This window comes from Lissotriton helveticus, chromosome 3_1 (genome assembly GCF_964261635.1).
Source record: "Lissotriton helveticus chromosome 3_1, aLisHel1.1, whole genome shotgun sequence".
Taxonomy (NCBI): Eukaryota; Metazoa; Chordata; class Amphibia; order Caudata; family Salamandridae; genus Lissotriton; species Lissotriton helveticus.
Genome location: NC_136061.1, coordinates 2,010,801,071 through 2,010,825,858, shown reverse-complemented (window position 1 = coordinate 2,010,825,858; position 24,788 = coordinate 2,010,801,071). Strand labels below are relative to the sequence as shown.

Below are 24,788 nucleotides of genomic sequence, written 5' to 3'. Positions count from 1 at the left end.
ATAGAAGAAAAGCAGGAACATCCAGCACAGGCACTTTATCACCAGGCATGGCACTGGTCACTTGCACGATATCTTCAACTGTAAAGGCAACATCCTGGCACGGCCTGTTTCCTTTTCCAGTCAGCGAAGCTGTATGGAATCCAAGTGGACCGTCAATTGCTCTATGGATGGGTGAAATGTGGCCTGATACAAGGTAATGTAAAAACGGTTAAAGGTTTGGGTAATGCCATCAGTGTCACTATAGGTCTCCCCTTGCTCGCCCATTATCTTTGGGATGTAGTTAGCAGTCCGAAGCTTCCGCATCAGCCGAGCTAAGATCTTGCCCACCCTATATACATCACCATACATTCTTGCCCTAGATTCCTTAGCCAATTAATGCAGCTCTCGGTCAGCCAGTACTCGGTAAACTATTGCTTAATGGCCCAAGCGTCGCCGCAGCCCCTGTCGTGACATAGAGTAAATCCAGATTGCAGGTATCCATCTCCAAGTTACTCAGTTGGTCCTGCATGTAGCGCACTATACCCAATTATTTAGATATACATGCCCCTCTTATTACTACCTTAAAAGCCTCCCATCGGAGGCCTGTAGAGGACACTATCTGAGAATTAAGGGTGAAGCAGTCCACAATAGCAGCTCAAATGTCCTCTCGAAAGGGTGGATCGCGGAGCACCCCAGATAGAAGACGCCATGTGAACGCTCTTGTAGGGTCACTCTCAGTCGAGAGCTCCATGAGCACCGGGGAATGGTCCGAGAGCATCCGTGACAGGTGATCCACTAGGACCACACAGGCGCAGATGTATAGGGGTAACCAGAAAGAAGTCTATGCGGGACCACAAACTTTGTGAGTATGTGGTACATGTGCTCTCATCTGTGCCAATATTGCAGTCGCCATACCTCCACCAGGTCATTATCCAGCATGATGTAGTGTAGGAGGTGAGCCGCCCGTCTTCTGGTGCTAGATCTGTCAAGAACTGCTTGTTCTTGACAGATTTGTGACAGTTTTGTGATCTGCGAAGGGGACTTCATTGTGACTTCATTGTGACTCCTTGCTGGTGGGTGCATTAAGTGACAGCATTCGCGTGCAAGGTGATGTCTTCGGAGATTCCATGGAACCCCCTTTCATCACTTTAGAGGGCTGCATTTAAAAGGCTCAATGAAAGTGTGCCACCTTTTAGTGGCACACTTCTAGTGCGCCTTCTAAATGCATGTTTGCCTCTGCTCCCGCGTCAGAACTACCGCGCAAGTGCAGAGGTAAAGGGATTGCCTCATTTGCTTGGGGCCACACCCTAATGCAAATGAGGGAACACCCTCATGATAGCGCTGGTGGTATAGGTGCTCCAGAGCTATCTGTATTACAGAAGGGGCCGCACAAGCATTTGCGCCCCTTCTGTAATACCAAATTACCCCATGTGTGCAGAAAGTTGGTGCAAAAGCCCATTGCTCCCCCGGGGCATTTGTGTAAATGGACCCAGATGGTTGTTTGGTTGTCAGAACAGTGTTTCAGTTTTGAAATCTGGTGTAATTTGTGCAAGTGTAAATGTTCATGATTCTGTATTGTCAATGTATTTAGTATATATTTGGTCCCTTTCATTTATCTGGCAGAGGAGCTGGGAGCAAACATTATACCGTATGCGGATGACACCCAGTTGTTATTTACCTGGAGGGGCTCGGACTTGAATACTAACATCGCTCAGACGTGCCTAGAGCCCGTATTTCGCTGATTTGCACAGGCCCATTTAAAGTGCAATGAGGACAAGTCGGAGGTTCTCTTGTACGGCAAGTTTCCCCCGGCCTTCAGACAATCTCTGTGGCCTCCAGATTTCTCTTGTCCTAATTCATAGGGAGGCCCGGCAAAAACCTTAGGGGTGTGGTTCAGCAAGGATTTCTGGTTCTCAGATCATGTTAAAACACTTACCGGAGTCTGCTTTGGCACCCTTAAGGCCTTAAGAAGGCTTTTTCCATTGCTCTCAAGAGTGGCCAAAGCCTGTGCCTTATCCACTCCCTCCTCGGCTATGCCAATGCTTTGTTCATTGGCATTCCTGGGTATTTGTTTAAAAAACTTCAAATTATACAGAATGCCGTAGCCAGACTCCTGTTCAACATCTCTAGGAGATCTAGTGTTCGGCAGCATTTGCAGGATCTTCACTGGCTGCCTGTGGTCCAGCGGGTGCAATTCAAAGCCCTTACCCTATCTCACAGGGCCCTCCATGGCCAAGGTCACGTGCATCTTAGAAGGCGCTTTGCTCTGTATGTGCCCAATCGATCCCTGTGATCTGCCCTTCTATGTCGGATGGCTATTCCGCGGTTTCGGAGATCACGTCTGGGGGGCCAGTCTCTTTCTGTAAAAACAGCAGCTGCCTGGAATGCTCTCCCCACGGATCTACAGCACATTCAAGACTTCCGACTTTAAAAAACGCCTCAAGATGCATCTGTTTAGTCAGCTCTTCTAAATGGCTCTTGCTTGCTCCACCCCAGCTCACTCCCGCGCCAGGACACTCTAGAGTATTTGTGCGCGATACAAGCTCTTTATAACATAACAATGTTTTCAGATACATGAGGCATAATGCAAACATAGTTTCAGTTTTACAAAGGAACATAGCTCTTGTCCAGTATTTAATGATAACCAGTGTAGAAATATTCGTGAGTGGTGGTTATGCTTTGTTTTATGTTTATTAAGTATTGAGAATAAAACACTTCGGAAGGCTTTTCTGGTATTGTATTCTTAAAACTATCCTTTAGAGTGTGGATAGGAATAGTTTCATCATTCTACTGGCTTGTGGCTTGAATAATCTTTTTTTCTGTATGGACAGAATTGTATATGTTATGCATATGTTGCAACATATTTGCCTGTAAATAGGAGCGGAATGCTGCTCAATACAAGGTAGAGGGTTAGCCGTGAGTAGAAATTATCTTGTCAACAGAAATAAATTCAAAACCATTGCTCCAGGCATTCTTAATCATTGCATTGTATTGCAAATTGGCTGCATGTGTTACCGCATTCAACCTATATCTACTGGCTTTGTCAATGCTTGTTTTTCCTTGTACCAACCACCAATAAAAAGCCATGACATTGTTTATTGCCTTTACAAGAAAGAGTCTAGCCCCCAGGTGTTTACACAAATTATCATCTAGCATAATTTCCTATTGCACCATTAAAATGGTACTGTAAAGTTAATGTACCTAACCTTACCACAATTGTTAAAAGCACATGTTTTTAGTGTTTTATTCTGTGTCCTCGTGGTCTGCCACAGATGACATCGTTTTGGATATAAAATGACATAGTTTTGAATATAGAAGGAGAATCTGAATTCACTCAAGTAACTATCACAGTCCCCTGACTGACTTCACATGTCATATTACATTGTGGTTCATGACCATACTCTGTATCCGTTTTAAGAGTATTCAGACAATTGACAGAACATCTATGTAATGTTAATGTAGTGGATGAACATTGATTCAGCCTTCTGCATCTACACTAAAAAGGTGTATTTAAAACAATTCATCCGATATACATGAATACGCAGCATTTAAAACATAGATACTGTTATACTTCTGCTGTGTGCTTTAAATGGAAGTGAACTCCTTTTAGTGAGTGGATGAGTAGACTTCTATGGCAAAGATCCATGATTTAAATTTTCTAGAAACCCCTTGCTTTATAAATTGCACCCGTGAATCGTGCAGTGAGCACTTTCTGTTATAGTGCCTTTATCTCATCTGACTGTTACAGAAACTCAAGCCAATTCCTTCCAGTCTACGTTCATGCAAGTGGCTTCCTACATCACATTTGGCGCATAAGCATGACAATCTACCTGTGCCCTCTGTAAAAGCCCGAAGGTACACACAAGCTCATTCATCGTTGTCAGACTGGCAATAGACAACTCCATTTATTCTTCCCCTGCAGACAGAATCAACAAAGGGGTCTAAGACTTGCCTGCTCACCAATTAAACAATAATGCATTTGAGATTTCTGAAAGTATATACCCCATAAGGTGTTGACAATCTGGTCTGCCACCAAAATGTAACTCACTCAGAGCACGAAGTGCAAAAACTAGGAGGCATTCTGAACACGGAGTTTCCTTGAGAAGAGTAGTAGTCAGCACCTTCTACAACAATCACACCTCTAGCGACACCCCCTCACATTTTAAGGTGTCCCAGCAGGCTGAGTGTTACTATTGGGAAAATATAGCAACTTCTGATTTGCCTCTGCTTATTTACTCTACTTTTGTCAGCCAAAAATTAAAACTCTTGCCTGCAAGTTGCCCAAATGGCGGCAGCCAAATTGAAACTTTAAAGAAAGCACATGCACTTCACGACTCAAATCCTGGGCCATTATTTGACCGCTTTATGTGCCCTTGAGGCACAATGGTATTACAGCTGGGGCTGCAGATGTTAGTTGCAAATAAACATAGTGCTGGAGCACATGTTGCACCAGCGCAATCATAAGAGGGTGCTTCTTCATTTGCATGGAGGCGTGGCCCCATGCAAATGAGGGAATCAGTTGCCTCTGCACCGTGCCATATTATGGATGTGGGTGTAGAGGCAAACATGCCTTTATACGGCATAGGATATGGAACATGGCACTCTGTAAGTAGTAGGTCAACTCTCCTATAATAATTTGTATGTAAGTCCAAAAATAATTGTTCAATCTTCCAAAAACAAAACCAGTAGTTTGTGATCAAATTGATGTTCTGTAGTCTCTTCTTATTCCATAATAAATAATTGACACAGCTGCAATGAGAGTGATGAACACAGCCACTGCGTTATGTTCCAAAGACAATGGGACTCCTTCAGGGTAATTTGCTATTATCCAAAGGAAAGTATTTGTTCATAAATTATCTTCCATTCTTGAGTTATATTAAATAGTATCATATCCGTTCTTCCGGCAGTCGTCTGGGTCCATACTTGGAAACCACAACATAGCCTCATGGAGTGGTGTGGCTCACTGGTTAGAGGCGGCAGACCCGTAAGCAGAGAACGGCCCGGGACCAGGGTTCAATTCGCGACGCGGCAGGGTCGTGGACCAGGGTCAAAACGGACTCGATAATTCTCGCCTCGGTGCCTACTCTAACCAGGGAACACATTCGGCAACTCTGGGCATTAAGCTTGCCTCATCTCTACAACGGCCCCCCACAGACGCCGGGGATGCCTGGTTTCACCTTGGAGATACCCAGAAAGGGACCATCTCACAGGGAAAACCAGGACGTGTTCCCCAGCGGTCTTCAGCGCCAGGATACTCCATGGAGTCGCAGTGCGCTTTACAAGTACACCCACATTTACATTTTACATTTACATTTTACATTTACATTCATGGTCACGTGGCTTTGGCACAAATTGTCCCATTGTCTTTGGACCGAAACGCTTTGGCTGTGCAATATTGCTAAAAAACGACATCACTAAACGACTATGCATCCAGATGACTGTGTACTCATCCCAGCAAAGTCAGATTTGATCCCAAAAGAGTTGTACCTCAAAAAAGGTGCAGTCTTATTTTATTTCAATTATTTATTTTAAGAGCTTTTTATAGCGTTAGCCAGACCCGAAGGTATTGAAGGGTTTTACAGCATGAACCACTCTTAGGATGGGGGGCGTGGCTACGAGGCAGATGAGGACGGACGAGTGAGCTGGGAGCTCCGCACTGACCCCAGTATTTATCCTGGATAGAGAGCTGCAAAAGTGCTGTTTGCGGACCAGGGATTGTGCTGGCTGACCTGGGGAGCTGAGGGCGGCAGTTCCGATGAAATATGGGTTCTCCCTGCCAGCTGGAAATGGAGCGGTGCTTAGAGCCCGACCCGAGAGTCCTCAAGATGGCACTTGGTTCGGCGACTTGCAGGCTGGAGGTCCCCCGAAGCTTGGAGCGGAGTGGTGTCCCCGGAGGGCGAAGGGGCACTGAGGACAGTAAGTAGCGGCGCCAGGACCGGTGTTTGGGCGATTCCAACGGACAGCGCTGGGCGGGGGCCAGAAAGCAGCGAAGACCATGTGGAAGCGTCCGACTGGAGAGGATTATTGACAAGCAGTGGACGGCGGTGAGGAGTGGTGGAGGCAGCTATGCACCCGGAGCTGGCCCCCGATGTGTGTAGACCTTCGGGGGACCTGTAGAAATACCCTCAAATAAAGACTTGGTGAGCTGATACGGCCGGAGGGCCTCGAGCGGAGTGGACTGCCATTTTGGGAGAGTCTGCAGCCGAACCGACTGGGACCTGGCCGCAGGTGTAACTGCGCCGCAGCTTTGCAGTGCCCTTATCAGAATTCCGCGTCCCCCCAAACCCCGGAGTGGGCAGTGAATGGGGGTCGTGGTGATGCTGTTGCGGTGTGATCGACATCACCGCGGGGGGCTCAGAGACTGGTTGGAGGAGAGGGAGCTGTGCGCCATCTTGAACGGTGGCACAGCCGGAGCACTCTGCACCGGATGGCGAGGGAGCAAGGGCATAGAGGGCGGTTAAGGGGGCCGCTCCTGAGGTGAATGAGTGAAGGGCGCCCCTGGATATTGGTGCGCTTAATCAGGGCGACGACCTGCGCACTTGCTGGCACCGCCTAATTACATGGCGGGGCCGGACCGTGAGGGGTGCGTTGCCGCTGGATGGGACTGGGTCGGGAAAGGCTGCCTCCGGCTGAGGCCCTGCCCCTCATACTCATCTGCAGAGGAAAGTGGGCCATTGCGGAGGGTACATTTGGCTGGGGGCACAATGTGGAGCGTTAACAGACAGGCAGCCCGATTGCCCACTCTAAAGGGGTGTGACCAGGAAAAATAGTAAACCCTCTTGGCAGGGCGGACCGATTTTGCACCGGCGGAGGGACCAGAGGAGGCAGGGAGCACAGCAGACCATGGAAAAGCCACGTGGGAAACAGGGGGGCACATCCCAGGACCCTGAGGATTCGGCCACGGACTCTGGGAAGCAGGAAGCAGCGGAATCACCACTGGAGACCCTGGTGCCACAGCAAGTGGACCAAATATTGAAAGCCATTGCTGACATATGTGAGGCACTACAGCACAATATTGCGCATGTTGCAACAGGCTTGGGTCTTCTCCGTGCAGACCATGCTAAGCTCTCGCACCTGGTGAAGCAGACTGAAACTGTATTAGAGACAGTGGAGCCGGCTAAAAAGGCCCTGGAGACCAAGATGGGGGATGTTCTATATTGCTTACATGCCCTGGAACGACGGGCCGAGGATGCTGAAGGCCGAAACCGCCGGAACAACATACGGGTGGTAGGGCTGCCGGAGGGAGTGAAAGGGACCAGTATAGTGGACTACCTAGAAGGCTGGTTGAGGACTGAAGTGGCACCAGAGGGGCTGTCTCCATTTTATTCCATGGAGAGGGCGCACAGGGTGCCGGCTCGCCCACCAGTGCCTGGGAGGCCCCCTAGTCCATTGGTGGCGCAACTCCTCCACAACAAGGACCGGGACCTGCTGCTGCACAAAGCCTGATCATCTGGCCCCTACAAAGTTGAAAATGGTAAGGTGACCTTGTTCCCGGATTACACCTTTGATGTGCAAAGAGGTCGCATCTCATTTTTGGTGATCAAGAAGGAACTGCGGGATGACGGACTGCAGTACTCGTTGATGTTCCCTGTGCGCCTCTGAATAATGCTGGACGGTAAAACACATTTTAGTGATAGTCCGGAGGAGGCGTGGGCCTGGCTGGAGGCCTATCGAGTTGGAGTTGGGGAGGCAGGGCGCAACACGAGGCCGACAGCGCAGCATATCAGGCGACATCGTCCAGGCACCAGAGGAACAATGATGACCCAAACGGAAACGTAGAGATTGGCGGCACTGAAGGCGGTGTCAGAAATTTCACAGGAGAGACTGTCTCAATCAGTGCGGAGCACGGAATCGGAAAAGGGCTGAGATGGGACTGAATCAGAGGGTTCCGAGACAGGAAGTGTTTCATTGCTGCAGGTTACACCGGGGACAGCCAATGAAATTGTTTATGCTTAACTTTTAACAGAATGCTTAGATGTTTTGGTGCGGGGCCTGGTGCATGGGTGTTTTTTCCGAATGGGGATTGTATTGCTTTTCAGTTTTGGGGCTGCAGAGGGTGGTAGGCACTGGAGATACTACATTTTTGTAATGAACTGGCTCTCTTCGTATGGTGGGCACCTCTGGAACTCGGGAGCCACGGATTTCCTAGGGTTATGGCGCCAGGAAGTGGCGACACAGTGAGTCTGGTCTTCTTGGCTCTTGGCCACCTCCCGTACTTGTTTTTGGGTTTGTGTATCCTCAGTAGCTACTAGAGGATATGGTTGGGGTTCCGGTTTGGATGGGTACTGGAGTCTTAGCGCCTGTTCCTGGGGCAGGGGGTTTGTGAGGTTTTGGGGTAGTTGATGGGGGATGTGGGGCTACTGGTGTGTCTATAGGGGGAGAGCAGTAATATGTGAGACTACCAATGCGGTATGGGGACATTACCTGAAGTAAAATGCATTACATGGAATGTTCGGGGGAAGCATACAATGTTGAGGCGTCATAAGGTGCATGCTTACTTGGTATGTCGGGGAGCCCAAATAGCGTTCCTACAGGAAACACATATTACTCGGGCTAAAGGTTTGGCGTAGATGGAGGGGGTATCTTTTTTTACACAACACACTCCACTTTTGCCAGGGGTGCACTGATATGGATTAGAGCAGGGATCCCTTTCCAGCTGATGCAACAATTGGTGGACCCAAAAGGGAGGTTTGTTGTGGTGGCAGGACGCCTCAATGGGAAAGATGTGACATTATGCAATGTGTATGCACCCAATGTGGATCAGGCGGCCTTTTTTACACATCTGTCGGGGAGGTTGGCATCATACCTGACGGGCCCGGTACTCTTGGGGGGCGATTTCAATTCTATAACAGACACTGGCATGGATAGGTCTTATCCACCGTTGCCTGAATCCCCAATACATAGACTTGCTAGGGTCAGACGAGACTGGCATGATAGGTGGGGGCTCGTAGATATGTGGCGCGTGCAGCACCTGGGGAGCGTGAATATTCTTACTTTTCTGCACTGCACAAACTAAATGTGCGACTGGATGCGATGTCATGCTCCTCTGTTATACACACTCTGGTAGCTCACAGTGAGTATCTAGCACAGACACTCTCAGACCATAACCCATTATTGTTGAGGATACAATGGATCCCGAAGAGGCCCGCGATTCCGACCTGGAGATTGCGACCTGAGGCATTGGTAGACCTTGAGAAGAGGTTGGGACCATAATTGAGCAATATTTTTTTGACAATGAGGGCACAGCGTTAACGACAGCGACAGAATGGGATGCTTTTAAAGTGGTGGTAAGGGGGCTTTGCATCTCTAAAATGGTGGGAGTGCGTAAGACATTGGTGCAGGATGTATAAGTGGCGCAGCGCCGCCTGAGGAAAGCGGAGAGAGCTCGTCCTGAGAACCCAGCTGGGCAGGGGGAAGTCTCGGAAGCAAGGGAGGCTGTGGTGGTACAAATAGAGAGGTTGCACTTTTTCGTTCACAAGAACAATCTGGCACGCTCACATGCGGAGCGCGACTAGGCAAGCACGCTGCTTGCCTGGCTCACTAACCCGGCCCCCCGGGGGAACCCGCATACTAAACATAAATTCCCCCACGGGGACCCCGGTTTATACCCAACAGGGATCAATGAGCTGTTTTTGGATTATTATAATGAGTTGTACCGGAGCAAATTGCGGGTCACAGAGTATCTACGAGTACGGTGGACCCGGCTTCGGATCCACAAAGCTGCACAGCAAGATACAGGATTAAATCCAATGAATCACATTTGTTTCATTCTTCTTTTCTTTAAAAATGTTCTCCTTACATTTTCACCATACTTTTTCCTCAGTTCGATTCATTTTATTCAATGTATTCTTTCCACATTCTAAAAAACACTCAGAAGCATGGGGTTCATTCCATGTCACTATTTATTGCAATAGTCCAATGCATTTCGGGAGAAAATCTCCCTTCGTCAGGGACATCTACAAATGTAAACAAATGTATAACTTTAAACACTATATGCCAATGTAATTTATCGTCATCATATTACAATCTGAGAGTTACTTAACCTCATGGCTGCTGGAGCGATTCCCCTGCAGTGCTTGGCCGTAATAAAAACGGGTGTGGTCATGACGAGCTCAGCTCGTCATGAGCACCTGAGAGGTATATGCCATGACGAGCTGAGCTCGTCATGAGCACCGAAGGGGTTAAAACACATCCTTTTGAGCATCTACTTCATTACCATTTGTTGCACTTTCATATTTAAACTAGTTAAAGCAACATGCTGGGTTCACCCCTTATGAAATAAGTATTCCGGTACAACTTACGAAATTTCATTCAATACCTTTAGAGAAATCCCAATTTTACCTTGATTCTGATTTGTCACAATATGCAAACACATATTTAAAACCTACTCTTACCGTGACATGTAGACATGAAAGTGCAACAATTGGTAATGACTTAGATGCTCAAAAGGATGTGTTTTAAGTAACTCTCCGATTGTAATATGATGACACTAAATTACATTTGCATATAGTGTTTAAAGTTATGTATTTATTTACACTTGTAGATGTCCCTGACGAAGGGAGATTTCCTCCCGAAATGCATTGGACCATTGGCAATAAATCGTGACATGGAATGAACCCCATGCTTCTGAGTGTTTTTTAGAATGCGGAAATAATATGTTTAATAAAATGAATCGGACTGAGGAAAAAGTATAGTGAAAACGTAAGGAGCGAAATTTAAAAGAAAAGAAGACTGAAACAAATTTGATTAAGTGGATTTAATCCTGTATTTGGCTGTGCAGCTTTGTGGATCCGAAGCCGGGTCCACCGTACTTTTTGATATTGTTGCAGCGCAATGAGACGAGCGCGGAGAACGTTTTGCACGCCAAAAACGTTGAAAGTGTTTGAAAAAATTGGGAAAAACGAAAAATGGAATACATTGGTGTGCATCTCATACTCAGTGAACTCAGTGGTCACAGAGTATGCCATAGCGGTTTCTTGGCTGAGGTCACGCTACCACAGCTGGAAGAGACACAGGTGGACCTGCTTGGACAGGAGATTACGCTGGGGGAAATTAGGAGTGCGGTTAAGCACATGGCTTGTAACAAAACTCCCGGTGCAGATGGCTACCAATAGAGTTCCACTCGTTTACATTGATATACTGGTCCCTAGGCAATTGTGATTTTCAGGGAGGCAAGAGAAGCTGGAATACTACCGGCCTCCACACGAGAGGTGATCATTATTCCGCTACTGAAGCCTGGGAAGGAGGCCACTGATAGGACAGCTTACCATCCCTTATCTGTTCGTCCATCGGGATCAAGCAGGATTTATACCGATCCGGAACACGGCCATGAATGTGTGACGTCTACTTCGCATACTAGGGGAGGATCACAGTACAGCCGCCACAGTGGTTGTCTTGTTAGTAGATATCGAGAAGGCGTTCGACAGTCTGGAATGGCCCTATCTGTTTACAGTAATGCGGAGGTTTGGGCTCGGGGATGCTTTTGTGGGATGGACGGAGATCCTCTGTAACTCTGCGACTGCTCGGGTCCGGACGGGGACTACGATTTCCTCTTCCTGTTTGGTGGGGCGAGGGACGCGACAGGCATGCCCGCTCTCTCCTTTGTTGTTCGCATTGGCTGTTGAGCCATTGGCAGCACACGCCAGGTCAGGACGAAATTACCTTGGACTAGACCTACGCGGTGAGGAGCAGTATATCTCACTCTACGCCGACGATTTACTTATGTACCTGGCTAACACAGAGGAAGCTATGGATGGAGCGACAATGTTGCTCTCCGAGTTTGGTAGGGTGTCGGGTCTTCAGATGAGTTGGGTGAAGACTTGTTTGTTCCCGGTGACCCCGTCGAGGGCTGGCCCTGCACAAGTCAAGGGCATCAGGTGGGAGCCCCGTTGGTAGCCCTATCTTGACACTAATATCTGTCATACGTCCGACGATTTGCTGGAAGGTAACATAGACAGAGCCGTGCGGGGGCTTAAGGATAGTGTCTCATTTTGGAGTACTTTGATGCTTTTGGTGGCTGGCCGGGTAGCTCTATTAAAGATGGTTGGGCTCCCCTGATTGTTATACTATTCCAGAACATTACAGATTTGGATACCGGGATCCGTCTTCAGACAGCTTCGTTCACTGGTTGGGGGGTTTCTGTGGGGGAACGGAAGCAGGCAGGTAGCGCTGAACACAATGATGCGCCCGAGGGGGGACTGGTGCCAGATTTTGAGCTCTATTATTTGGCGGGCCAATTGCAGTTGCTTACCCAAGCAGTGGCACTGGATTTTATGGGCCCTGATGGTCCAGAGGGATGGTGGATACCGTGTCACATATTGTCCTTTATAGTACTCCAACAGCGGATGTGCCTGGGGGCGCTCACTAGCGAGGAGCGGACGTTAAAGCTCTGCTGGAATTGGAGTCAGCGCAGAGCTGGAATCACCCTTCCATATGCTACAGAGAAACCTCTAGGTATGTGTACAGCCTTACCGCATGGAGGGGATTGGACCGCATTGGCTGAGTGGGAAGCCCTGGGAGTGCAAGTATTGGGGGATTTGTATGAAGACGGGGCCCTGTTGCCTTACCAGACGCTGCAGGACAGATACGGTCTTCCCCGTGGGGATTACCTGTTACATTCCACCCTAATAACAGCACTACAGAAACTTTGGAAGGAGTCACTTTTAAAACTGCGGACAGCCATGGCATGCCAGTATGTAGTGATGGCAGCAGTGACCTTCAAGGCAGTTACGTGCTTATACCGACGCATGGTAGGAGAGGGCACAGAACCACTGGGGGACTTGCGACGGAAAGGAGAAGGGGACCTCGGCAGGGAGATCTCCGAGACAACATGGGCTCAATTAGTGAGGAGAGCATGGAAATGTACTAGGAATGCCAGGTTTCAGCTGGTATACTTTTTTCATATTACACAGGTCATATCTTACCCCAGCTAAAATAAAAAAGTATTTTAGAATACATACTGCTCAGTGCCCGCGGTGTGCATTAGAAGGCGCAGTTTCATCATATGATGTGGAGCTGTCCACAGCTGGGTACATTCTGAGAGGCGGTGGTAGGCCTGCTCTGCGATATCAGGGAGCGACGCATTGAGCCGGACATGGGCACCTGTTTGTTGCATTGGTTTCCACTCACCCCCAAAACGAACGTAACAAGCAAATTTCTGGACCTGGGATTGTTGTTGGCAAAGAGGGATATTACAGCGCACTGGAAGTCGAGGGGAGGGCCTAGCTTTAGGAGATGGAAGGCAGAACTAACAAATTGGGCAACAAGTGAAAGTATAGTCTGACACCGGCAGGCCAAACGAATGGCTAACGATAAGGCACTGGAGTCCGCAAGGGCGTGGGAGACCTTGGTTCAGTCCCTGCAGACACCGGTGGGGGATACAGATGCCAACTCAGTCTTGAGTGCGCTAACGGGCTCACCCTGAAGTATACCCCCGTGCACAGACCTGATGTGTGATTATTCAAATAGAGTAATTAGAGTTTAGGACGTACCGTACTAACGGTGACATGTTCATTACTGCTAAGCGAGTTGTTGCTCTAAATTGTATTGACAGCGGATAGTAGAGACACACCGGTGGCAGTGGGTGGGGTGGGAGGGGGTGGGCAATCTGCTATTGTTTTATCTATTCAATGGTCAAGGAGTGTATACCCATTATTAGTACTATTCCACAGATGCTTGCCCGTAAACTGCATGATGCATTCAGATATATTGGGAAATGGCCTACAGAAAATTTGCAGGTATTACTCGAAAATGTAACAAAACTGGACTGTGCAAACTCTGTTTAATGGGATTTTGCTTATGATGAAAATGGGGAATTAGTAAAGGTGTATAATTTGTTGGTGTGTGGGATAAAATCAATAAAAATATATATTTTTTTAAAATGAACCACTCATAGGTTGCATTAAGCATTTTAGTATATACAATGATTCATGACGCATCGCATAATATCGTCGTAGAGTGCAGAATGTCACTCGTAAGGTAAGTTATCACAGTAGAATGTACAGAGAACATATGACGCCTCGTGTAAGATCGTCGTAAAAAGCACAGTGACTCACGATGGGATTTGACCAGGGGGAGGGGTAGGTGGGGGAGAGGGAGGTAGTCATGCGGAGAATGAGGTAGAGGTCACTGATGAGAAAGTGGCTGAGTACTACTTTGGCTGGTCTTCGGCGGCTAGTTTGTGGCCAGTTTGTCTTCATAATTTAAGGACTAAAGTGACGCACAATGTTGGCAGATGAACATGCCAATACATCAACCTCTCATTTAGAAAAACATATTAAACTGAGCAGATACGTTCAGTCTTCCAATCATGAGACGGTTCATATTATCGAGCTATGTTGTGCAAGCACTTATGTTAATTTATGTATTCCTGATCGATATGGTGGTTATATAACTTCACTCCCAGCTTTTCAAAAGTCAAAGATGTGTTGGCTCGATGAAACATGTTAACTAGATGTAACACTTATTTAACAAGTTTCAAAAGATCAACAAAATAACATGAACTGTCTGCCTGTTGTTTGTGACTGCTTTTTGCATATGATTGAGCTTTATTCATAATGTCACCCTTAGACCCATATTTTGGGATATGAAAATTCATCGTGGAGGGTTCTCGTATTTCTGGTGACCTGTCTTTCAAGTAGATTTCTGAAAACTCATGGTAGAGTTCATGTTGTAAAAATGTACAATATTTACAAAAAACTAGCTACCCAGTTGAAGCATTTTTAATAGCTGAAGATGCGGTATTTTGTTATTTTTTGCCACCCATTGTTATTTTGAAGTGTGAAATAAAATATACTAATAATAGAGATGCTTATTCTCACGTTTTTTTTTCTTTTCCATCTATGCTAGGTGTATGATCGTGACTTTACCACTGATGACTTCATGGGCTCTGCATTTATAGCTCTACGGGACCTGGAACTCAATAAGTAAGGTTTTGTACTGTTATTCGTCATTCTTTCCTGTTAATTCTGTTGGGTGTTAATACATTATTTATATGTACTTAGTAATAGTGCCTAATATAGATGACAGCATGATTTGATATGCCAATGAAGATCCTTGTTGGCCAAGATTTTGTTAAAGGAAAATAAGTTTGAAAACTTAATTGTGATGCTGAGGAATGGGGTGGGAGCCAGCGGTGCAATGGTATTGTAGCTGAATGATCTACTTTGTTAATTGTAGGATGACTTCTGTGATTACTGTTCTGGTCATTCCTCTGTTATTCACTCATGCTGCTTATGTTATGGTTTATACTTAATTGTATGAATAAAGTTTTCAAAAAACATATGATTCTGAGGATAATCTCTGGAAATGTAAATACGATCCCCTAAAGTGCTCCATCAAGCAAATCTTTTGAAAATCTGTCTGCGGTTAAGAGCAAATGTCTGTGTCCCTAGGGTTTTGAAAGACATTTTCTAGAGTCTGGTATCCTATTCAACTAAAGAAAATGATAGTGTAGAGTTATTCCTTTTTTTAAATTTTATTAAAGAATGTCATGTCATTGTACAGACAGCCAATCTACATCACACATGAGCCACACATTGAAACAAATTAAAGTGTGTGTAGATTTAATTGTTTGAATATAATTTTATGTGATTGTATGTTAATAACCTTTACACTGGATTTACTAGTCAATTCTGATAGATTTGTTGAATTTCTTATGTGGGTTTGTTCAGCTTGGATGTCTCATTTTAAAGCTGGAGATGGAAAATGTGAAACTGTCTTGTATTTATGCTGTGTATCTTTTAATTCTTGTTCTACATTTTACACATATATTTAACCTTACATACCTGTTACTTACTGTTTGATTTAGCCCATTTGTCTTTTACTCCACATGTCGTGAGTTTGTTGTTTTCTTTTACACTTAATATGTTTTAGCCTTTTATATATTTCACTCCATTTAGTTTTTGCCCCTCCTATATTTTGCTCCTCCATAGTTTCACCTTTTATATTTTTGAATTCGTAATTTAAATTGGTACTCAATGTATCAATGAAGAATGGTGACTGAGTCAATCCTACCTGGATTTAAATCTGCAGCATACAACTCCGACTTCAAAACACAATTCACTGAATGTTAAGATTTGTCTAGTGACTGAGGTGGAGAATTTAGAACTTACAAAACTAGGCTGTCATCGGACTTTGAAAATTTGGCTTAATATTGTTTGTTTCAGGATAACTTTTTTATTGATGTTTGCCCTTTATTGTAAGTATGAGATGGTACCGAATGAGAAGTCCCATAGAGTTAGCTATCCATTATGAATTCAGATTGTAGCGACTTTAAATATTACTTTGTGTCTAATATGCATGCAGCCAGCTAAAGCATTTCAAATTCTAATTGTTGTCTTTGAGAGTGTGTGCAGGCAGAAACATTCCTTGAGATAATGTTGTATTGTTTCCATTTTAAAATAGAATAACTGTTGGTAGTGCTCGAATTACTTTTCATCCGACAGCCAGGGCAATGCTTTTACAATGAGGATTCTTTAAAATACTACAGATTCTGATGTTACATAGCTACCTATGAATCAGGAGAGTATTCCCTTGCTTTTGTTATGTCCTTTAAAATAGAATGAAAATGATATGTTGATTTAAAAAAAAACCCATAAATTATTGTATAATAATAATAATAATAATTACATTTGTAAAGCGCCTGGTTACACTGAGACCAGTGTGTCCCCGCGCTACGGTAGCAATGCAAACAGCAGCAGCAGCCATAAACAGGCAATAATTTAAGAAGCCGGAAAAAAGTGCGTCTTCAAACCTTTCCTAAAGATGGATTCAGAACACTCCAGCCGGAGTGCCTGAGGAAGCGAATTCCACAACTGGGCTGCAAGATGACAAAACGAGCGTCCACCCATCCTGGCTCTTTTAATTTTGGGGACCTGCACCCTACCTGTTCCACAGGACCTTAGCAGTCTAGTAGGTGCATAAGGAGTTAGAAAACCATGCAAGTATGTGGGTCCTTTTCTTTGTAAAATTCGATGGCTCCCACACAAAGTCTTGAATTTCACTCTTTCCCTGATAGGGAGCCAGTGCAAAGAGGCCAGCGCACTTGTCGCTGAAGCACTCTTAGGGAGCATGAGGATTAATCTTGCTGCTACATTCTGAATACATTGCAAGCGCCACAGGCATCTGACGGTAGCACCCAGGTACAGAATATTGCCGTAGTCCAGGCGAGATGTTACCAGCGCGTGAACAAGAATTTTCCTAGATTCCGTGGGGAGGGCGTCAAGGGTATTCCGAAGTTTCCTCAGAATACCAAAGCAGGCGCCTGCCACCCGCCCAATGTCGTAGTCGAAGAACAACTTATTATCCACCCAAATCCCAAGATTCTTAGCTTGTTCACAAGATGTGGGGGTGAGGCCCAGTGACTGGGGCCACCATGCCGAAGACCATACTGATGGAGCCTTGCCTATCACCAGCACCTCGGTTTTACTGCCATTCAGCCTCAGGCAGTTGCTTCCCATCCAGTCCGCCAGTTCTTCAAGGCAGGATAAAAAATTGGAGGCAGCACCAGCCTGGGCCTGGGTCAAAGAGACCACCAGCTGGGTTTCATTAGCATAGGACAGGGCAATAATTCCATATTTATCTGAGATTTTAGCCAAGGGAGAGGCATAGAGATTAAAAAGAGTAGGGCTCAAAATGGAGCCCTGGGTCAGCTTGATGTTTCTAGAATAGAAGCTGCCCTGCATAACAGTGAAGTTATGCTCAGATAAAAAGGATTCCATCCACTTTAATGCTCCATCCGCTACACCCCCTCTCGCTAGATCATGAAGTAAAGTATGATGGGCAACAGTGTCGAACACGGCACTCAAGTCTAAAAGAATGAAGGCCGCTGTCTGCCCTGACAATTCTAATAGATGTCGCAAATGAGGTTCGAGTACATCTATGCTGCCTTTAAGCACCCTCGGTGTAGCAGGGTCCCTAGGCGAGCCCGACTTAATGCAAATTGCCACCTTTTTTAGAATGTCCTGGGAGGGTACAGTGAATTTATGGAGACCTTGTATTTCAGACAAGACCACACATTCCTTATCAATTCATTTACCCTCACGTGCAGAATCAGGAAAAGAGGAATAAATCCTTTCAACCTTATCTGCGAAGTATTCAGCAACTCGATTGCATGACTCTTCAGAGCCCGCAATAGGCACTGCAACGGATGCAAAGAGGATATCTCTTTAAAGATCTGAAACCGCTCTTTTGTAGAGTTCTCAGCTGTTTGGATCCTAGTATTAAAATAAGCTGCCTTTGCCTTTCTAATGAGCGAATGGTAGTATTTAAGGCTGACTTTGTATTCTATTTCCAGGTCGACTGAAAAATGCTTCCTCCAGCGCCTTTCTAGTTGTTTACAAGTTGATTTAGCAGCCCGTAGCACTTCACTGAACCAAAGGGCTGATTTACGTCTATTTGTCGCCATTTTAGTTGACCAGGGTGCAGTGCAGTCAAGAGCGGCAGTTATATGCCTCTCGAGAGCTTTACACACCCCATTTACATCCCGGCCAGCAGGGGGACCATCCCTTAATAAGGCCAGATTAAAGGCCCCTTGCGAAAAGCCCACCCACTTCCTTATCTTTATATCAAACTTAGCTTTCACCAGCTTTTTTTGCAGGGGCAGCTTTATCACAAACGTGATCAGAAAGTGATCTGACCACAACACCGGAAGCGGAGGCTTAATTTCCAATGCGTCCCAGTTGGCGAAAATCGGGTCAAGTAAATGGCCCAGTTTATGAGTCGGGAGTTCCGATTTTAAAGATATTTGCAGCACTTCAAGTTTCTGGCGCAGCTCATGTGCCCCGGAATCAAGTGCATCATCAAAATGCAAGTTTAAATCCCCCAGCACCAATAGCTTTTCGTATCGGAGAGCTGGTTCAATGAGATAGTCAACAAGACTGGGTATGAGGCGTGAGTGTGGTCCCGGGGGTCTATAAATCAATAGTCTCTTCATAACATAGTTAGTGGCTTGCCCGATGGTAAAGGAGCCAGCTTCCCCCTCATCTATGCCAGCAGGTACAAGGGAGCACCGGATATCATGCTTATGGGTAATTGCGATGCCCCCTCCCCTTCCTGACATTCTGTCCACTCTCATGATCCCATAGCCACTAGGGAGTGCCTCCAAAATTTCAGGTGCGGAGTCAACATCCAGCCATGTCTCAGTAAGAAACATATTATCAGTTTGACCCTCTGATAATATGTTGCAGATCTCAATTCTATGTTTCCTCAAGGATCTGCAGTTAATAAGCGCAAACCTGAGTACAGGGCTTTCCTCCCTGATGTCTGCTTGTTCTGCCGCCCTAAATGAGCAGTAATTACATTGCCAGCCCTCCCCCTCCACATTAATACTGTGCTTACAATTAGTATCCAGCGTTGGGCAGAGAACGCGGAGTTCCTGAGCGCTATAATGGCGTCTCGAACCAAATCCAGCAGGGGTTCTGGCCCCTAGCCCCGGTCGGCCGCGGACAGGCGCAGACGGGCCTGCCTTTGGCGCACCAAAGACGCCCGCTGCGCGGCCGCTGGGGCATGTTGAATTTAAGGCAGAGGCCTCCCAGCAACTAGACCGCTGCCCTCCCCAACCGGAAGTACCTGTCTCTGTCTCCCCCGCCCTCCACACAACGGCAATGCCGCGTCGAACCGAGGCAGGGAAACCAGGCAATCGAGCACAGGTAAGCGTGGCCACTCACATTGACTCCACACCCAAAAGTATTTTTTTTAAAACAGAGCAAAGCCCAAAATTAAAATAAGGTCGTTTAAAAAAAATTACTGTTGTCCTGATTGAAACCGCGAGCGGACTAGGAGCACTGCCACTGCCCTTCGTCCACCTTCATATGTGTCATATTTATAATAACACATCCCTATGATGCAGCCCTTACAATTGAGATGTCCATGTCACAACTCAGATATTCTCTTTATCCTTCTTCACCGGCTAAAACCACACGATAGGAAGTTTCCAAATGCCTTCTTATTGTCCATCACTTTCACCACATATTTTAATCCTTTATGTATTAACCTCCGTATCTGTTACATCTAGTATCTCTTAACTCTGTCATCTTTTAGGCCTGTCTACTCTTAAAAGTGTCTCTTAACCTTGTCTACTAACCTTGTAATTTCTTAACCCCATTTTTCCATGACCCTGTCATCTCTTGCCCCCAGCCATCTTACACTACCAGTAAATCTGACCCCTACAATGTTCTCCATTCTGTCCATCACCTGTTGTTTTTGCCCTATACTTTCTTACCACACTAGCTTCCTATCCCTTTGTCTATTACCCTTATTGTGACTTAATTACGTTGTGCAACTCTAAACCCTGCTATCTATAACTCATGTGGTTGTTTCCTCTTGCATTTCTTAAATGTGATTTCCATTACCCCATCCTCTCGTAAGTATGATATTCCTTATACATAATATCAATTCATTTTCATATTGCTTATCTCTCCGATTGACCATCTTTTAGAGCCTTTATATGACTAGCACATCCTGTCCCTCACCTTGTGTATTGTTAGTCTTTTGTATCATCCACTCTTCAGTTTGTTGACTCCTCATCTGTCCCATTTAGGTGCCTTTTTCTTATGTAAGCCTTTTTTCTGTGTGAGCTTTTCTCCTGTATCATCCATTCCACTCTATCAGACAGACTTTTCCATCAGCTGATCTCCTCCAACTGCCTTTCTTTTCTATATGCCTTTCTCTTATATTAGGCTTTCTTTACTATGGATTTCAGGCGTAGCAGTCTCACTCTCGTTTTGGAGGTAACCCTCAATTGGTCTCTCCTCTGTAATGACAACCCACTATATCATGTATGCCTCTGTGAAAACACTCCATATCATTTTTGCATGCATCATCCTCTGTTTATGCTGATGATAGGGATATTTGCTCCTTTAATTTGTTTTTTTTTGTTACTGACCTCTGTTTTAATTTATTTAGCATAGAAAATATGTTTCATTGTGATTATCTAGCTTTGTGTTTTAACCACATATTTATTTGACAATAGGATTTTTTTGTGAAAGAATCACGGTGTGGAACGGTGCTGAAATGAGATACCTATATAGTTCACTAATCATGTGAGCTTTTTTGTTTGTTCTGAGAGTCCCAAAGCAAGCAAAGTCCTAAAATTTAAATCAGTTTAGCCAATGGGATTGTACATTCATGATACGAATACATTTTCGGTGGGTAAAGGAAATTGACTCTGTACGTGCCTTCAGAAGGAAAACTTAAGGTTGACAAACGGCAAAGGAGATGATCCTAAATTGACTTAAACTCATTTACCTAAGTTGAAAATCAAATCAAATGGAACTTTAAAAGCACACAGCAACTCTAGAGATTGTCCTGGTGCTCCAACTTCATCAACCATTGATCTAACAAGAGAGGAGTAAAAGCTAAAAGGACCAGTTAAATTGCCGAGCTTGCAAGCCACGTTAAGGCACCTGCATCCTTAATGGCAAAAAGATGCAGGGGGAGACCATTCCAGACCGCAGCAGTCAACGAAGAAAAGGAGGTGCCTCCCTATCTCGTCCCCTTAGTCTTAGACACCACTACCAGCAATGCAGCAGCAGATCGTAAAGTTCTGGATTGATAATACTGGGGATGTTTCTTAGTTAGATATTTGGGGCCTAGACCATAGAAAGCTCTGTGAGCTAGCACAATTCCCTTGAACTTCACTCTCGCCTGAATAGGTAGCCAGTGCAACTCCTTGGTGGACCCGAACAGATGTTTCTTGGGATGTTAAGCAGGAGCCAGGCTGCAGCTTTCTGCACCAACTGGAGTCTCTTAAGTTGGTACAGAGGGACCCAAGTGTAATGCATTGACATAGTCCAGCCGAGATGTTATTAGGGCATGGACAACCCTTTTCTGGCAGGGAGCAGGGATCAGAAACAAGAACATCCTCAGAAACCAGGGAAGGCTGAAACAGGTCCCAACTACACTCTCAGCCTGTGGTTTAAAGGACAGGTTGTTATTGAATTGCGCTCCAAGATTCCGAACCACTGTGGCAGTGGTCGTAGGAGATGAAGCATAATTAGGCCAAACTTTGCCACCCCACGGGAGGGGGTTGGGGGATGAGAGCCTCTGTCTTACTCGTGTTTCACTGGAGATTACTTTGACCCATCCACTGGAACCCGCTGACAGACATGCTTCAAATCTAGTTTTGGTGTTAGAGATGTTCCTGTCCCAAGTTAGAAGGATCTGCGTGTTGTCAGCATCAAATACCACTGAGAGGTCCAGTAACAATAGGTGACTTTCTTCCTGTTGCCAACAGCCAGTTTGTTTAGTTTGAAGGTTTTATATAGCGCGAACAAGACTCTTGCGAGTATCAAAGCGCTTTACAGGTCATAATTAGAAGGCAAGAAATAGTATACAAAGAACAACAATAAAGAAAACAAATACAATGAATATATATAGAGTTCAAGTGAATTTAGCCATGAGGATAGCTTTTACTTCTCTTTTGAAGGAGGCAGTGGAAGGGATCATTCTTGTTTCACTGGGTAAGGCGTTCCATATCCTCGGAGCCATACCAGAAAAGGACCGGTTATAAGTTTTTTTCTTGGCAAATCGTTGAGGAGAAGAGTCTTGGCACTACAAGAAGCTCTGGTGCCCGCTGAGAGCACCAGTTTCTGAGCTATGTATTGTGGAGCATTGTGGTAGAGGGCCTTGTGTGTCATGCAAGCAACTTTTAGCTGAATTCTGGCTTTGAACAGTAGCCAGTTGAGGGCTCTCAGGTCTGGGGAAATGTGAGAGTTTCTCTTGGAACCTGTGATGAGTCTTGCAGCAGAGTTGATCGTAGCCCTTAGCGGGGCTGTCGATGACCTTGGGAGGCCGCATAGTGTTACTGCTCCATATTCCACGCGGGGAATTACTAGGGCTTGAACTGCTAGTTTGAAATCGTGTGCTGGCAGAAAGGGTTTCAGTTTTTGCAGGGTCTTAAGGTGGAAGTTGGCTCCTTTTGTTGAGGCGCTAATGAGTTTCTGCATCTTCAAGTTACTGTCTAGTGTTACCCCTAGAGATTTCGCTGAGTCTACTATGAGCGGTTGTCCATTGAGCTGTTAGGTGCTTCATCCAGTCCAGGATAGTGTGAGTTTTGTTCGGGGGGCGGCGCTTAAAAGGAATTCCGTTTTGAGGGAGTTAAGTTTTAGATGGTTTTCAACGAGCCACGTTTGGGTTTTTTGAAGTGTGGTGTTGAGCAATTTGATGTCCTCCAGTGAGTGTATCTTTATGTATATTTGGGTGTCGTCTGCATACATGTGGAAGTGTATCTTGGTGAGGCTGAGAAGATCAGTAAGAGGTTCCATGAACAGGTTGAACAAGGTGGGTGAAAGGGAGGAGCCTTGTCGGACTCCTAATTTGACTGGCATGGGGTTGGACAGGGATTGGTTGACCTTGAATCTTTGGGATCTATTATGGAGGAAAGAGGTGAACCAGTTAAATACATTTTCAGACATTCCCATTCTGTGTTTCAGGAGATCAAGCAAGTTGTCATGTTTGACGGTGTCAAAAGCTGATGACAGGTTGAGTAGGATTAGTAGACATGCTTCAGTTTGGTCTAGGATTTTGAGAGTGGTGTCTAATACATGTGTCATGGCTGATTCGGTGCTGTGACCTGCTCTGAACCTGATTGAAATTGGTTCAACAAGTTGAATCGATCAATGTGACTATTCGGCTGCATGTTAACACATTTTTCCAGGAGTTTGGCTAATATAGGGATGTTAGATATTGGACGATAGTTATTTGGGTCCGAGGGGTCTGCCGTGGTTTTCTTTAGGATAGGGGAGACTGGAATGGAACCTTTGGAGGAGGGATGTGTTGATGATCTTGGTCCAGCTGGGTAGTAAGAGAGGAATGAAGTCTTTTAGGTAGTTCGCAGGGAGCGGGTCAGCGAAGTGATTGGAAAGCTTCAACGAGTTTAGCGTCTTTAATATGGAGTCTTCACTGTAAGTGTCGAATTGGGACCAAGTTGCATTGTTTTTTAGTTTAAATAACTGGAGGTCATTAGCTGGGGCACGAGCCAAGGGCAGTGATGGGCTCTTTTTCAAGTTTGAGAAGGATATTAGGTCCTTGAGTAGATCAGATTTAATAGATTCTGTCTTGGAAGCGAAGAAGGAAGCAAATTCGTCACAGTTGGGTAGAGGGAGTGGGCTGGCGTTGATGACATTAGGTAGACTCTTAGTTTGGGCTTTGATAAGGTCGAATCGCTTTTTAGGACGGTTCTTGGCTGGCTCCTGCTTTAGCGACCAAAATCCTGGGGGGACAAGTGTCATCTGGGTAGCTGGACTTGCAAGCTCTAGAGCTTTCTCAGAGTCCTACACAAAATGGCTGAGAACTCTGTCAAAGAGCAGGAGTGTAAGGAGGGAACTATCTAGGGCTGACCTCCAGACCAATTTAGCTCACAATAATTAATAGTTATAGGTACATATTGGCTTTCTAACCCATAAGAGTCCGAACTATTGCTGATTCCTTCTGCCTTTAAAGTATCTACAATGCCCAGAATCTTGTTCTCAAAATAGCCTGAAAGTTGAGGACAAAGATTCAGAGAGGCTTCAAAGGACTGAGAAAGAGCTGAAGGAATGATAAACTTCTGAGTGATTCCAAAAACCTCTTTGGGTTTGTTGTGGGACATGACCATTTCATTTCCCAAATTCTTTGCTTGAGCTTTTAATTCCCCGATGGTAAATAGACATCTCCTTTTTTTATAGCATTTTTGGTCCTCATGTAAATACAGCTTGCTCAAGGATCTTTTTAAGCTGTATACATCGCTTCTTCATTGATCTATGCTCCTTATCAAACGAAGGGGCAGATTGGTGTCTCAAACCAGATGCTGATTTAATGGGATCCACCCA

The 24,788-nt window shown here is 45.5% G+C and overlaps 1 protein-coding gene across 3 annotated transcripts in view; it reads left to right on the top strand.

Moving 5' to 3' along the window:
* Positions 1-24,788, top strand: part of MCTP2 (multiple C2 and transmembrane domain containing 2) — an 895,323-nt gene that overhangs the window by 432,183 nt on the left and 438,352 nt on the right. For all 3 annotated transcript variants that reach the window (XM_078683148.1, XM_078683146.1, XM_078683147.1), the window contains one exon: positions 14,827-14,903. In XM_078683148.1, the coding sequence (XP_078539274.1) occupies positions 14,827-14,903 (77 nt within the window). The remainder of the gene's footprint in view (positions 1-14,826; positions 14,904-24,788) is intronic.